Source organism: Zalophus californianus, chromosome 1 (assembly GCF_009762305.2).
Source record: "Zalophus californianus isolate mZalCal1 chromosome 1, mZalCal1.pri.v2, whole genome shotgun sequence".
In the NCBI taxonomy this organism is placed as follows: Eukaryota; Metazoa; Chordata; class Mammalia; order Carnivora; family Otariidae; genus Zalophus; species Zalophus californianus.
This window is the reverse complement of record NC_045595.1, coordinates 30475524-30492846: the sequence shown is the minus strand read 5'-3', so window position 1 is coordinate 30492846 and position 17323 is coordinate 30475524. Positions and strand designations below refer to the sequence as shown.

At 41.6% G+C, this 17323-nt stretch overlaps 1 protein-coding gene across 1 annotated transcript in view; it reads left to right on the top strand.

Annotated features, from left to right (window-relative positions):
- CADPS (calcium dependent secretion activator) overlaps positions 1-17323 on the top strand; it is a 476365-nt gene that overhangs the window by 122214 nt on the left and 336828 nt on the right. The window contains exon 3 of the mRNA XM_035728423.1: positions 5627-5959. Within this exon, the coding sequence (XP_035584316.1) occupies positions 5627-5959 (333 nt within the window). The remainder of the gene's footprint in view (positions 1-5626; positions 5960-17323) is intronic.

The window sequence follows — 17323 nt, the reverse complement described above, 5'->3', positions numbered from 1 at the left end:
GGTTGAAGTCTCTTGCAATAGCCACCAAAAAATAAAACAGGAAACAGAAACACCAGCTACAGCTCCCACGACAAATGGGTTTCCAGGGTGGTTTCAGAGACACCCAAGCACGTCTGTGCTCAGGTGCCGTATTCACTATAGGTTGAGGCTGGCCCAGACCCTTCTAACACTTCCCTTCTGACAGACTACAAAAGCCAAGACAGATGATGTGCCTGGAAAATTGTTTTCTGCTGCCACTTTCTCTCCCCATGGCTGCCTTGCCTCCTGTTTGGCACTTCATCTCTGTTGTCTCCTCAGTCTCCAGCCTCCTTCCTCATGCTCCTGACATTCTACTCATCTCCCCTCCTTCTGGGGCCTGGCAGTCATATCTTATCTCTAGACAGATGAAGCCCTCTGTTTTTCAAAGTCCTTTCAGTTTGATCCTTGTCAAAGAAGGCTGGCTGAATTAGCCCCATGTGACAGCAAAGAAGAGTGAGGGTTCTAGAAGTTAAGTGACTTGGTCATCCACTAGTATTTGAATAAATATTTGTTGAGTGGATACTTTATACAAAGAAGGGTCTACGTGAAACAGACGATGTATGCAGGATCCAGGGGTCACCCAGTGAGTTATGGATGCCAGCTAGGAGCAATGTGCCAGCATCCTCATTTCTTACCCCTATTGTCATGTCCCTTGGAATATCTAGCCTCAGTCCATTGTTTTAAGAAACCAATATATTGTGCTTCCTTATTTTCCCTTCACCTTCTTGCTCCCATCCAGATATAATCTCAATAAGGTCTCTGCTTTGAGACATCTACTTTGTTCGTGTTGTTCATTCACTCATTCTTAACACAGCACCAACTATGTGGCAGGCACTGTCTTAGGCACTCAGAAAAAGGAATGGGAGAAAAAACAGCTACAACTCCTGCCTTCCTGGGACTTACAGTCTAGCTGGAGCTCAGATATTAACCAAACAGTCACAGAGAAAAATGACAGCTATGGAAGGGCTTTGGGGGAAAGGAATATGGTGCAAAGAGCTTATAACAGGGGCCTGCTCCAGGGACACTGGTATGGACAGATGGGAGGAGAGTACAGGTGCTTTGTTGATCAAATATTTTAAATCACTGATGTTCATTAGAGCTGACAACAAATAATTAACCCCTTTGAACCTTCACCACCATCATCACTCGTCGGTGCTCCTGCAAGTGCCCCCCACCTGGGCCCCTACCTATTCTCTTAACCCCCTTCAGGTTGGTTTTCTACATTAAAGCCAGAGAATCTGAACTTGATCATGCCATGTCCCTGCTTAAAACCTTCAGTAGCTTCCCAGTGCACTTCAAATGAAGACCAATAACCTTAATGGGGCTTCCCATACCTTCCACCACCTGGCTCCTTCCTGCCATTGGTCACACCCCACCCCTCACTGCCACAGCCACAATGGCTCTCCCTATTTCCTCAGACACTCGGGATCTTTACACATACTGTTCCTTCTCTCTGAAATACTCTTTCACTCTCTTTTTACTTACCCATCATTTACGTATGATCCCAAAGGAGTTTTCCTCCAGGAAGTCTTTCCTTACTCCATACTGGAATAATTTCCTATAGACACCTTATAGACACCCATGGTCCCATGTACTTCCCCTTGAAAGCACTTGTCCCAGATTATACTATTTCTATGGGATTATTAGGATGATGTCACGGAGGCATGAAGGCTGGATCTGCATCTGTTTTGCTCACCACTATATTGCTGGTACCTGGCACAGGGACTTCTACCTAGTGAGTGCCCAAAGACAGGACGAATGTGATCATGAAGAAGAGTATAAACATTACAACCAAAAGGGCAACCTCAAATTTTTTTAGTTCAGTTGTCTTCATGTACAAGTAAGAAACTGGAGAACCAGAGAGGGGAGGTGACTTACCCAAAGTCATACAGCAAGTTAGTAGTAGAACTGGCCTGGGACCATGGTTTATAGCTCCTGCCTCAATGCTATACTGCAGAAACTTCTTCCTCTCTTTGCTTCGAAACTTTGATGTTCTTTTTTTTTTTTAAAAATTTTATTTATTTATTTGTCAGAGAGAGAGACAGAGGCAGGCAGAGGGAGAAACAGGCTCCCTGCTGAACAAGGAGCCCGATGCAGGACTGGATCCCAGGACCCTAGAATCGTGACCTGAGCCGAAGGCAGATGCTTAACCAACTGAGCCACCCAGTCGTCCTGAAACTTTGATGTTCTTTGAGACCCAGACCTATAACTGGGATACAATGTATTAAGTAGATGGAGAAACTATCTGCATTAAACATTACAGATTTTCAGGAAAATTCTTTATTTCATTAAAGCTCACAAGGCCTAAGGATTTAGTTGAAGCTCTTTTTCTACAGTTGATTTTTAAATGAACTCTAAGGTCTCAACTGAGTACCAGTTAGTTCCCAGGCACAGAGAAGCAGGCCATGGCCCTTGCCTGTGAAGCAAATCCTCAGCCCTCCTTCTTTTTAAATTAGTTCATTAATTTAGCAGTAGATGGAGAGCACCTTTCTCCTCCCTGAGGAAGTCTTTGTGATGAAGCAGGAGGCAGCGAGATGTCCCCCAAGCACTGCTGTCTCCTGGCTAACAAGGGCATTTCCTGAAATCTGACAGGGGAGTGAACATTTGTTCTGCCTCTGGAAGGATATTTATGCACCTTCTGAAGTGTGACCAGGACACAGCTCAAAAATGTCAGATGTTTCCTCCTCATGAATATGAAGCAGCAGTTTCACCACCTTGTATTACACCCCAGAACCATGTAGCTTGTGTACACTTCCAAATGGTGGGCACTGGAGCAAAAGTAAGCTGTTCTTAGTGGAGAGCGTGGTCCCAGGACCTTAGGCAGCACAAGCAAAACAACCAGGGGTTCTTCACCAGACAGAAGAGGTTCTCCACCAGGCAGGCGAGACCCTTAGGGAAGGAAGGAGCCGGGGTGAAATTACCTTGTAATCAGCCAGTTTGAGTTACCAAGAACAAGTCCCCACCCCTCTCTGGAGTCTTGGTTTTCAGTCTATAAGACGGACTCACTATAATGCCTACCTTCTTTATTCATTTGCTTTTAAAGTGCCAGGCTCTATACGAGAGGTAGATGACATTGTGGGGAACAAGAAGGGCACAGCCCTAAAGGAGTTCACATTTCAGGAAGGGAGACATTAAATACATATTTACCCAATACTTGTTCAATTTCAAGTGTGGTGAGCATCATTGAGAGAATAAAATGAAATATAAATGGTGGTTAACATGTGTCAGACCTCATGCCACGTTTGCACATAACAGTAACAGCTACGCTGGGGTTCTGGTCCAAGATGGCGATGTGGGGAAGACCCTGAGCTCACCTCCTCCACAGGGACAAACCAAATCCACACCCATTTATGGAGCAATTCCTCCTGAAGTAGAACTGAGGGCTGACTGAATAGCTTCTGTATGACAAAAGCTGACGAGACCACACAGAGCACAGTTAAGAGACAGGGACAGGGTAACGAAAGGGACTTGCGCCCCCAAAGCTGCCAACTGCAGAAGGGCGGGCCCGGACTGAGGGACCCGGCGGGCACAGAAAAAAGCCGCAGTTTAAAAGGGCAACGAGAATATAAAGGAGCTAGTCCTAGAACGCCGCCGGCTGGTCGGCGAGCCGCGGGAACTCTGGGTCGAGAGGCTGGCGAGCCGCCGGGTTTACGCCCCCTCCACGTGACAGAAGCGCGGGGGGCGGGGGGGGGGCCTGGACGGCAGAGCCCGCTGGCCGCCTCAGCAAGCGCGGTCCCCCCAAGGCGGCCCCAGCCCTCCACACACCCGGACACCCCTGGTTGGTGCTCACTATAGCTCTAGCTGCGGCGACACAGCAGCCCAGAACACTCTATGCCCACACCACTTGGGCTTCAGGCAGCTTGCTAGGGCACTGCTCTGGGACCTCGTGGCCCATGCCCGCTTCGGCCCCCAGCCCATCCCCAACCCCCATGAGGGCACCCCCTGTGCAGAATGCCCCAAGAACCCCAGTGCATGCCCGCCTTGGTTCCAGCCACCCAAGGACCTGGGTTCCAGGTCTTGCATGCCCTGCATGGAGTGCCTCAGGCAGGACCTCACCTCAGCTCTAGTCACCCCACTAGGGCACCCCCTGCAGTGAGCACTCTGAGACACCCTGGCTTGTAAGAGTTGGTGAGGTCGTGGAGAAAAAGGAATGCTCATGCACTGTTGGTGAGAATGTAAACTGAGGCAACCACTTTGGAAAACAGTGTGGAGGTTCCTCAGAAAATTAAAAAGAGAAATACAATATGATCCAGTAATTCCACTACTGGGTATTTACCCAAAGAAAACAAAAACACTAATTTGAAAAGATATATGCACCCCTATGTTCAGTGCAGTATTTGCAGTAGCCAAGGTATAGAAACAAAGTGTCCATCAGTAGATGAATGGATAATGAAGATGCGGTGTGTGTGTGTGTGTGTGTGTGTGTACATGTACACCCTTGAGAATATTACTTAGACGTAAAAAAGAATGAGATCTTGGGTGGCTCAGTTGGTTAAGCGACTGCCTTCGGCTCGGGTCATGATGCCAGGGTCCTGGGATCGAGCCCCGCAGAGGGCTCCCTGCTCAGCAGGAAGCCTGCTTCTCCCTCTCCCAGTCCCCCTGCTTGTGTTCCCTCTCTCGCTGTGTCTCTCTCTGTCAGATAAATAAAATCTTTAAAAAAAAAAAAAAAGAATGAGATCTTGCCCATTATTATTCTAAATGAAATAAATCTGATAGAAAAAGACAAATGCTATCTGATTTCACTTATATGTGGAGTCTAAAAAATAAAACAAATGAATAAATAAATAAAAAGCAGAAATGGACCCATAAATAAAGAGAACAAACTGAAGGTTGCCAGAGGACAGGGGTGGGAGATGGGCAAAGTGGGTGAAGGGGAGTGGGAGATACAGGCTTCCGGCTATGGAATAAGGAAGTCCTGGGGTAAGAGGCAGAGCATAAGGAATATAGTCAATGGTATTATAATAGAATTGTATGCTGACAGATGGTAGCTACGCTGTGGTCAGTGTGGCATAACATATAAACTTGTTGAATCACTGTGTTATATGCCTGAAACTAATGTAACATTGTACGTTGACTATCCTTCAATGTAAAAAGTCAAAAAAATAATAATAACCATAATAACAACCCATATGGCATTACCATGGGCCACTTTTTAAAGTGGTTATCATATATGAATCCATTTAATCCTCATTTAAAAATACCTATGATGTAGAGACTACTATCATCCCATTTTATAGATGAAAATACTGAGGTACAAAGAGGTTAACTTGCTGAGAGAAACAACAGCCAATAAGTGGTAGAGAAAGAACCCAAGCTGTTCGAGCACAGAGTCTATGTAGTATATGCTGCCCCTCATGATATTACTGTCCCAATGTAATCCTTTTAACAACCTGGTAAGTACTATTATTATTTTCATTTTCCAGATGTGGACCCAAAAGCAACACATGTAAGTGACTTCTCTGAGTTCACACAACTAGGAGGTAGTGGGGCAGGATGCTGGTCCCTCCCATGATGCCCATAATGGTGGTCAGCCCAGCCCTCAACCCTAGGAAACTGGTATTTCCAGGGCTAAGTCCCTAATATCTTTCCTGTCCCTATTCTTGCTCAGGTATTCCTGAAGAGTGACCGTGTGGCCCGTATGGTGCAGAGTGGGGGCTGCTCCGCCAATGACTCCAGGGAGGTCTTCAAGAAGCACATCGAGAAGAGGGTGCGCAGCCTGCCTGAGATTGATGGCCTCAGCAAGGAGACTGTGCTGAGCTCCTGGATGGCCAAGTTTGATGCCATCTACCGTGGGGAAGAGGACCCCAGGAAGCAGCAGGCCCGGATGACAGCCAGTGCAGCCTCCGAGCTGATTCTGAGCAAGGAGCAGCTCTATGAGATGTTCCAGAACATTCTGGGGATCAAGAAGTTCGAACATCAGCTCTTATACAATGCATGCCAGGTAAGGCGTCTCTCACCTGGGCCCCAAGCTGTGACTAAGTAGGGTGACATTATTACTTCTGTGTGCCCGAGGCACTGTTGTCTTCATGGGCCACTTCTTGATTAAAAAAAAAAAAATTAAAATTATATTTTATAATTGCATTGGTAAAAATTTAATATAAACCAGGCCAGAATATGTTCATGTTTATCTTCTGGTTTTAAAAGAAATGAAAACATTTTTGTACACGCTTAAAAGTCCTGTGGGCCCTAGGCACTGTGTATATCCTAATAGGTAAGTTGGTTTTATGAGTATGGTCTGACTCCCATGTGTTGAAAAAGCTAAAATATCAAAACAGTTTTTTAAAAAGATGGTTTTGCCTTTAAAATATATGATGTTTACCAGTTGAGCGGCTTGTACTTCCTCAGCTAGGGTGACAAATGGACTTAGTACCTCATCATCAAGAGTAATTATTTAAAATAGAAAGCTTCCAGAAGGTCTGAGTATATCGTACCAGTATATTACTCACATCATGAATTTCCAAGTGGATTTGAGGGAGCTAGCTGAGACTCAGCTTGGGCCCACTCAAAGTGGGCCTGTATTTTCTCTAGATCAGGGGTTGTAGGAGTGAGGTGCTCTAGATCTTCATTTCCTACCTAACCTTTCCATTATTCATTCAACAAATACTTGTTGAATGAAGTGCCTACTTTGCAGTCTTTACAAATTTTCCTCAGTGTCACTTGGGAGCATTTTTAAAAATCACATTCCCAGGCCTGAAACCTAGAGATTCTGATTCTGCATTTTCAGGACAGGGCTCAGGAATCTGCATTTTAGGCAAGAGCTCCCTTCCTGGTAGTTTTATTGCCCTTCGTTTAAGAACCATTAATGAAACTCAGCTGTGCTCTTGATTTCCCTGGGCTAATTCTGCCCCTAAGGTAGGTTAAATTAAGACACTATAGTATATTGGCCGAGTTGTGCCTGACTCGGAATCAGACAGACCAAGGTAAATCTTAATATGACCTTCACTAGCTTTGTGGCCTTAGGGAGTTAGTTAACCTCCTCACACATGAGCTTGGGATGAAATTTTTATAAGGATTCAATGTGTACAAAGCCCAGAGCAACATGGGGCACTTTATAAATGGTAGCAGTTATAATAGTCTACCAGAAGAGGCAAAAAGTCCACAGACAGTATCAGAACAGTGCCATAAATGGTTAACATAAGAACTACAAGATTTTGAGGCTTCTTTCTGCCTTCATGGCTACCCTCTAGTTGAAGGCAGCAGCACCTCTTACCTGAATGACCACAGTGTCTACCCAACTGGTGACCCTGCCTCCTCTCTTGCCCCACAATAACATGCCCACCGCACACCAACTAGTGCAGGCTTTTTAAAATATAAATTGGATCAGGTCACTCTCCTGTTTAAGACATTCCAGTAGCATCCCAACATCTTTAGAGTGACATCCCAACTCTTTCACTAAGGCTTGAGGCAGTGCATGAACCACTCTTGCTCATAACTGTTTTCTTCGCATGCTCACTCACTGGGCTTCTTTCTGTTTCCCCAGCACACCAAATTGGTTCTGGGCCTTTGCATTTGCTCCTCCCTCAGTTTAGAATGCTCTTTGCCAAGACCTTTGCATTAATGCCACAGCTTAAATGTCAACTTTTCTAAGATGTCTTCCAAGACCACCCCATCAAATGTTCTTTCTTGCCTTACATCTCACAGAGTCACTATCCCATCCCTTGTTCTATTTTTATCATAGTTTTTACCACTGTTTTCCATTCCTTCTTCATCTGTTTTTACCTGTTTATTACCTGTCTCATGCTCCACTCCTATCCTTCACCAGAATGTTAGCCTTGTGAAGGTGGTGACTCATCTTTTGCCTTATTTGCTAATATTTCCATAAAACAATGGCATGAAAAATTCTTGGCACATATTGGGTGCTCAGGAATTGCCTACTGAATTAATAAATGGATGATGGCAGTTTATTCTAATTGGTAGATAGGGTCTTGGTATCAACCATGATAGCTCACCCAGAACTTTCTGGATGTTTTAGTAAGTAGGAATCTGTTTATCATTTCATAATATAATACAGATATTGCATTCAAAGATATTTCTCACATCCTATTTTCTTCTCAGCCAATTTTAATTCAGAACACTGATTGCCAACCCAAAGGTAGAAGTTTTCTTTGATGGGTCAATAAATATTTTGAAATGACCAGATAAATCTCAATATGAAATTAAATTAAATTTTTCTTTTTATTTAAAATACTACTGCATCCCACATGGTGCTTTTAGAATGGGGTGAGCAGATGGTATTCCCAACCTCAAGAATATGGGTTGTCAAATCACCTGCCTGGGTTATAAGTAACGTTCAAAATCACAGAGCTAGTTAAGTGTTCCTAAACCTGTTAGTCACAGAATGATTCCAGAGATTAATTTTTCTTCTTCTTAAAAACAGCAGCATTATTGGAATGAATGCATTGTTATGCCATTTCTCATCTCAGTGTTTTTGAACTTGTTAAATAGGGTTAAGTGGCAGGATTATGTTTTCCCCTGAAAAGGAATTATTTAGATTCATAATCTCAACATGTTTTCCACAATCAGAAAAAAACATACAGTTACTCTTGTTGACCTAAATAAAGAGGTAAACTGAGGCAAGTTCAAACTTGTCAAAAAGATGAGCTTATTCGGGAATAGGAGAGGAATTGCAATTCCAGACATGCAAACTATAGTAAGCTACAGGTGAGTCTGTTGAAGGTTTGGAGTAGGCTCTATTTACATCAGTCTCTCAGTCCTTAAGTTTTGTTTTCCTAAGGACACATGCATGAAATTTTCCGTTTTATGTGCTCTGTTTCCATTTTATATTGAAATTCATCACATTTCCTCCTTTTGATCAAGATCTTTTTCGGAAAACACTTCTGATCAATTATGTCATTCATATGTTGTTTGCTAATTTTTTTAAGTGTAATTGGATTGCAGGTAGATTGTATTCTATGTCCCATGGAGCTTAGAGGGTAGTCCTCAGGTGTCTTTTCCCATTAAGCTGAGGAGGACTATCATCAGGTGTCTTGTCCCATGGAGGAGGGAAATGATAATAGAGTTTCACTCGCCTCATTTGAACAACAAGAGGATTGCAAAATGAGAAATCTCAGCCATGTCCCTCTGAAGTACACGGTTTAGTTTCCACTGTCAGTTGGATTCCAGGAAAAGCCTTTGAAAGGAGAAGAATTTTATTTTGTACATACGTTTGGGAATAAGGCATTTGTTTACTAATACCAAACAGTAGAAATTTAATTAAAAAGATTAAACTGAGGATCAAAAGCCCAATGATGACTATTGATTAAAATGCACTTTTCAACCAGCTTCCTCACTTGCCTATATTTAGTAGATCAAAAATGCCCCAAGTTCTAGGAGCTTGGCCAGCTTCTGCTAGCAAGTTGATATTGTCCTTCATTATTTTTAGTTCTTGTGTTATTTTCCCTGACTTACTGACATAAAAACGAAGTTCTTCTTCAAGTAGGGCACAGGTTCCTCTCGTGAGCAGTGAGAAGGTTAAGGGCTCTGCAGTTTTTGTAGCACTACTTCAGCAAGGCTGTCTATTTGAGTTTGTTGATATTCAAAAGCTCAGATAGAAGCATTGAAAGTGGTAGACATAACTATAGAAAGATTGTGAATTGCTTTTTCAAGGTCTGCTACTCCAACCCAAGCTAAAAAGGCTCTGGTGAAAACCTGCCCCAAACCCTTTCTATCTACTGTAGGGTTATATGTAGGCATCCATCCAAAATCATAACCTTCCCAGTTCTGGCACACCCTTTTAAGTAGATAAAGGACCCCAGATTAGGTATATAAGCAGTGGAGGGAAGAGTTTTTCTAATTTCATTGTCAGATGTGAGGCCAGTGATCCCAAAACATCCCTTCCAATTAAGGGGAAGTGTAGAGTTCGTGTTTCTTCCACATAAAAAGAAATACCCAATGTCTTCTAAGGCACAGTTGGTCTCTTTGCCCAGATATTTTTCCCTGGAATAAAAGAGGTGATCTCATGATCAGAAATATAATCATTATAATCATAATCTGATTTACTAGCATTGTGGGAATGATTATGTGAGTACCTTAAATTTCTGTAGATCTGAAGTTACAAGAGAGCTGATCTAGTGTAAATAAGATTTTGGTGGCGATATAGAGGATTTCTACTGCAAAAGTAAGTTGAATTAAGTTTCCACCATTCCCCAGATTTTTTGTTAATTCCCAATGAAGTACCATTGAGTTGGGAGGACATTAGCTTCCAGTTTTCCAGTATTATTAGTTTTCATTGCCCCACCATAAAGATATATTAATGGAGGCAATGATATAGTCTTCTAGATTCCAGCGGGGAGTGAATTCATGTTCACCTGGATTATATAAAATGGTATAGTTACAAATATTTAGTGGGAGCCGTCCTAGAGTTTTGCCATTCCCATCATTATGTTTTTGAAATATAACAAAGATTTTGGGTAAGAGTCCAGACCTGAGTGAGGGTCATCCCATTATCAATAAGGAGTATCCAAAGGAAAGCCATAATATTTGGTGCCAGTCTTCTGAAAGGGAGGACATGTGTGATTTCCAAGCTATCAAAGGAAAATCCTATATCCTTACCAGGTAGGTTTTGCCATCCTTCTAAAGAAGGTGGCCAGGCCAACAAGTCACATTCATCATGAATATTATTTGCTCATGCACAAATCCAACAATCAATAAATTTAGCAGAGGGGCACCTGGGTGGCTCAGTCATTAAGCGTCTGCCTTCAGCTCAGGTCATGGTCCCAGGGTCCTGGGATCGAGCCCCACATCAGGCTCCCTGCTCGGCAGGAAGCCTCTTTTCTCTCTCCCGCTCCCCCTCCTTGTGTTCCCTCTCTCTGTCTCTGTCAAATAAACAAAATCTTAAAAATAAATAAATTTAGCAGAATCAGAGAGTTATTAAGGGAGGGATAAAAGGATGTGTTAAAGCTAAAGTAAAGAATGGTAGGAAAACTAGGGAAAGAATAATTGAAAGCATGAATGACATGATTTAACTAAATATAGAGTGAGACAAGAAAGGAAAAAAAGGAAATTTATACAGGCCTGGTCCAGGTATCTTGTCTATTTTAGACTTCAGGTACTTCAGTCCCTAGAAATTTTCAGTTTCAGGTCACCATTGGGTATATAGGTCCATTCAGGTTTTGGGGATTTTGTTTAGATGTGGCGCCTGTATCCAGGAGTCTATTCCTTGAATGTGGCTGCACAGGACTTAGTTAAGGACACCAGGGAGGAGCCTTTCCAGCAAGGTTGAAGAAAGTCTTTTTGGAGATGTATTTTCCAATAGATGAACTCTTCAGGCTGCAGGGTGTGACGTTGGATGTCTTCATCTCCCGGGAGTGCACTAGGGAAAGATTGTTCTATCAAAGTGTGGTTATTTTTTATGGACTTGATCAGGCCCTTGCGAGCTTGAAGTGTATCCCCCTTTATTAGTTGTGGGACAAAAAAAAGTGAGGTCTAGGTGTATCAACCATCCTGTAATTATTACAAAAGGTAAAACTTCTATGTATCCCAATGGTAGTAGATCTAAGATTTAGAAGAACCAATGGTAATTCTTTTGGCCAGAGTACTTGGAGGATTTCAACTAATTTAGCTAAGTCTTTTTTTTTTTTTTAAAGACTTTATTCATTTGACAGAGAGAGCACAAGCAGAGGGAGAGAGAGGGAGAAGTAGGTTCCCTGCTGGGAAAGGAGCCCGATGTGGGACTCGATCCCAGGACCCTGGGATCATGACCTGGGCCGAAGGCAGTGGCCTAACCAACTGAGCCACCCAGGTGTCCCTAATTTAGCTAAGTCTTAATAAATCCATTTGTACATTTGACCAGTCCTAAAGACTGAGGATGCTAAGAACAGTGAAACTACAGAATTGGCCAAACAGAATAGCTTGTCGAGGTATTTGACCAGTAAAGTGGGTTCTCTGATCACTATGAACTTCAAGGGGTGTTCCGCAAGTAGGAATAGTCTTTTCTAATAGGACTTCAGCCACAGAAGAGGTAGTCACCTATCTACATGGGAAAGCTTCAGTGCAATGTGAAAACATGCAAACCATTACCAGAGCATACTTATATCCATGAGATGGGAGCAATTGTATGAAATCTATTTGCCAAACCTTGAGTGATTCATTGGGTAAATTAAAATCTTGGGGGCTGTATGAATAGGCTTCCCTGGATTACATTTAGGATAAGAGCAATCAAGAAAGGTACTTTCTGTGTGTGGCCTTGCCAATGTTTCCCCACCAATATTAATTTATGAATGTTACTTCATCAGTTGACCAATGATTTAATTCATGTATGGTGGTTAATAATGGAAATTTTAGATTTTCTGGTAGGGACAGTTTGTTATTTGGTCTGAATCAGAGTTTCTTTTCTTTGCGATACCAACAGCCTTTAGCTCTCCATCTTTGTTTTTCCTATTCAGAGCTTCTTTGTTCATGGGGGTATTGATAGATTCTGGGGAGAGGTTTCAAGGGATCAATTTGGATCTTAACTTTGGGTACTATGAATTCTGAATATGTCCCTGCGGGATTTTGCCCATAGAGCAGGGGATACGAAACCTAATAATGGGAATAAGTCTGAAATTTGATCTTCCCTGATTTGTAAAGTACTTGTGAAAGAAAAAGAGTTTGGATTTTCTTGGAGATTAAATTCGAGAGATTTAAGTTCAGGGGATTCTAACTCAAGAGTTATGTTCTCCCTTTCAAGAGAAGGAAATGGCAATACAATAATTTTCTAGGAAACCTTGTCCTAATAAGTGGTTGGGAGCTGATTCAATGAGGAGAAATGGAAGTTTATCTTGCAAATGTCCCAAGCAAAAGTGTATACATTTAGAAACAGGAACACACTGGTTTATTTAAGGCCCCCATTAATTAAATAAATACATTACTTCAAGGGGGGGGACTGTTTAATTGTAATGGGGTTGAGCACTGATGGAGTAGCTCTTGTGTTGTTAATATTATAAGAGGTTCATCCCCAATCTGGAGAGTAGTTTCCTCTAGTCTCTTTGATGGTAGAATGAGAAACAGTCTCTTGTGTTTTCTTGGAGCCCCATATTGGAATGAGTCTGACCCTTGGTTCTTGGAAAGTTGTCATCATCTGAATCTTTTTAATTTGTAGCAGTCCTTTCTCTGATGGCTGGGTTTTCTATGATAATGACAGAGTCCAGCAGGGAGAGTCTGCTTGGGAGATTTCAGCTGTTAAAGCTGGAGATTTAAATTTTAGTTACCCTTCTTTTGGAATCATCTTCTAGGGTGTAGGCTAACTGATGAGTTAGATTGACAAGATAGATCTCTGTTTAAATCACTTACAAACATTCAATTAAAGGCCACCCTGGGGGATTGAATGTCTATAGGGAGTTCAGAATTTTCTTTAAAAACAGTTTGGAGTTTGCTGTAGTAATCATGAACAGATTCATCAGACTTTTGGGTGCATGCCTGAATTTGTTGCAGTTTACTGGTTTAGGGAAAGCCCTCAGAATGACCAGATGCAGCCTTTTGGCTATTGCACAAGCTTGGTCATGTAAAAGAGCTGGTACTTGACTTAACACTCCATTAGCAGCTTTCGTCCAGTGCTTGGCTTGACCTTTTCCAACAAACATATAGACTAATTGATAAAGATTAGAGAAGCCAGGTTGATAATTTTGAGTGACAGTATTGAATTCTTCAACAAATCTATGAGGATCCTCAGTTACCTTGGGAAAATCTTTTGCTATAGCTCTAAATTCAGCTTTAGTCTGTGGTACGTAAGAAAGTCATAATTTAGCAGGATTGTCAGAGAGTTTTAAGGTTCAGTTGGCAAGGTTTCAGCACTAGAGAAGAAGGGGAGTGGGGATAAAGGAAGGGGTTATAATAGGGCAAAGGTAGATAGAGCAGAGCTGGAGCAGTGGGATTAGGGGAGACCTGGCTGGTGCTGTGAGGGCAAGACTTCGGATGCTTCTTTATCTCCTCTCATTCCTTATTTGTTTCAGTTTACTTAAAAGTAGTGTTTTGTAAAGAGGCAGTTTCAGAGTCCTGAATACTTTTAGAAACCTCTAGGTACCAATTAACGGAGCTATCCCATTCAGAGTGTTTGTTCTATTGCCATGGACTTCTAATTCAGTCCAGAGAAAAACAAGGCTGGGGAGACTGAAAGTTCCCCATAATGGCCACTGAAGTTCTAAATTATTAGTAAGGTGGTCCATTTAGTCAAAAATATACATGGGAAGAGACCACAGTTTTATAACATAAAACCAACTGGGAGCTCAGAGGGAGGGCTACCCTTAGAACAGTCACGTGAATGGGTTCCTCATTTTAGAAGTTTTCCTGAGAGTAAAAGAAAAGTTACTAAACAGCCTGATGGATGTGCGTTCAGGGTTGGAGGTTGTCTTTTATTTTACAGTGTGCCTTTCATGAGATACTTTTCTCCCTCTGGTGGACACCCTTTGCTCTAGTTTTCCAACTGGTAACCAGGTGTCCCTTGTTGCATAGAAATTATCTTGCGGTTGACAGTTCAGTCTGACCCTCTGTGACCAACTTATCCTGTCGTATTGGGTGAGGCTCTTGCTTTGGGGATTGGTCTCTCATAAGGAAGTGGTGAGTATTCTTGTAGCATTTATGTGGTCTACCCATGCCCCCAATTATTACTTATTTTTTCTCTCAAAACTTTTAAGATAATTATACCAAAATTCTCGTGTGCTTCCAATAAGAAAGCAAACAGTAGAGTAGTCATCAAAAAGGACAACGCCTTTCAACAGAGCTTGAATCAAAAAGCTCAACCAAAGGGAGGGACCTCAGAATCCAAAAGGAGACTTGCCAAATGAAAGTAGAGAGTGACTCATGGAAGCATTGGACTCAAGGGGCTCAGTGTGGAGCCTTGCTTCATTCTGAGGGTTGTCATTCTTCAGGGGTCATCTCCTTCCCATGCCACTTCTGACATCAAGGAATGTCGATCTAAATAAAGAGGTAAACTGAGGCAAGCTCAAAATTGTCAAAAGTTTATTTGGAAACAGCAGAGGAATTGCAGTTCAGGATGTGCAAACTGTATAGGCAAGTCCATTGAGGGTTTGAGGTAAACTGTGTTTATGGGGAGGGAATGTAAAGAGGGGAGTGTCTAGTTAGAGCCTGTTAAAATTAAAAACAAAAGGAGATCAGCTTTGAAAATTTCTCAAGCAGACAAAACCAGTCCAGTCATACAGAGCTCAATTCAGCTTATTTTGTGAGACCAACCTGCCCTGGGTCATGTCTTTTTCATGCCTCTGGAAACCATAAGCAAAACTTCCCAAGGTTGATTTGAAGCAACCCCTGACCAACCCCCTATCATTTAAGAAAATTCCAAGATTATCAGTTTTCTGTAAATCGGACGTTTACAAGAAATCATTCTCCCAGTCCTTGAGTTCTGTTTTCCTAAGGGTAGGTGTGGGAGACTTACCATTTTATATCCTCTAGTTCCATTTTAGATTAAAATTCTTTTACATTATAAAAGAATAATGTCCTCTCACCCAAGAATAATAATAATTGTTCCCCTAGCTAAAAGAGAATTATAGGAAATGTAAAGAAAGTACTTCTTGGGACAGGATTACTTAAGACATGTAATATTATGTTCCATACTCCTTTACAAACAGTAAGCTTGCCTATTGCTTCACGGTTCACATGGGTAGAAATTAGGACAAAGAGTATATGCAGGTAATTCACAAAAGAAGAAATACAAATTAATTCTAAACACATGATGATTTTTAAGTTCCATGTATTCAGTAATCTGAGTTATATGAGTGTATTAGTAAGCAATGAAAGCATTGTTTTAAGTTAACATTGGTAATTGATAATACATTGCCAGATGTTACAGAAATGGGTGTTCTCGTAACTTACTATTAGAATAATTTGTTACTGTAAACTTTCTGTTGAGTAATCTGTTAATTTATAGGATAACAACTTTATAATAGGCAAACCTTTTAACCTAGCAACTTTACCTCTAGCAATTTGTTTTGAGTAAATACTCAGAGATGTGTACAAGAGTATGAAACCCCCAGGCTCCCTGCTCGGCGGGGAGTCTTCTTCTCCCTCTGACCTTCCCCCCTCTCATGTGTTCTCTCTCTCTCTCTCATTCTCTCTCTCAAATAAATAAATAAAATCTTAAAAAAAAGAAAAAGAGTATGAAGCCCAAAGATGTTCACTGCAGCATTCCATATGACAGTAGAAAAATAGAAACAACTGTAATTCCCAATAGTAAGAGATTAATTCATTAGATTTTGGTTTGACCATGTGAGAGAATACTCTTCAGCCAATAAAACAGTTGTTGAAGAAGAAATCTTACCACATGGGAAAATGTACATGAGATATTGCTAAGTGGAAAATCAAGCAATGAAGCGATATGAAGGCATACTCTCATTTTTATGGAAAAAGTACTTGATGGGCAAAAAGCAAAATCTTAACCATGTTTATCTTTAGAGCTAGCATTGGTTGATTTTAAGGTTTTCATTTGTGCTCCTCTGTGTTTCTAAATTTTCTGCTCTAAGCATATAGGTATTTTATCAATGGAAGCAAAGAACAAAAATCTTAACAAAGAAGCTATTAAAACCATAGGATAGGGAGAAAATTATCTTCTGCATTGTTTTCTAGACTTCAGCCGTTAATATACTGCCTTCATGATTTTTGCCATTTCCAAGGACTACCTGTATGATTACTTAATATTTCTAATTAAATGAATTCTTAATTCACTTTTTAACCTATCCTTATCTTTAGAAGTAATATATTCAAAATCACAGCTTTTATGTTCTAGTTTTTTTTTAAAAAAAAAACAACATGCGTTGAAGCGAAACATAACCCTTAAAATAGAAGCTCTTCCTCAGTTGGCCCTCTTATGTCATCTCACACCACCGGTGATGTGGGAGGCATGGCTGGGGCCACCAGTGCCCTGATATGCTGAGGCTGGAGGCACTGAGCTCTCTGACGCCATCCCTGAAAATAGCCTCAGACTGACCAGAACAGCTTTTACATGAAGTGTCCACTTCCCACGCCCTGCAATCAGGTTTCAGAAATTATAGATTCACTCACTCACTTTCTCACAGATTACACTCAGCTCTGCCAAACTGTCAACTCACAGGAGCAAAGATATAGAAGTGAAAATGCTATGGCTTTGTTTCGTACCATTGCTCAGCTTCAATTGTTTCTTCTTTTGTTTTGTATTTTCTGGACCTTCTTATCCTTGTGAGACAAAGCAATTCCTAGATGCTTCCAAAATCAGAAATGCACACAGTGTTTTCTTCTTATGCGTATCACATCCTAGTGGAAGCTAGGATCTGATTTCTGGTACTGTTTTCTGAAGGTTCCCATGATCTCTCTTTATGAGGTTCTGCCAGTAAGTGCAGTT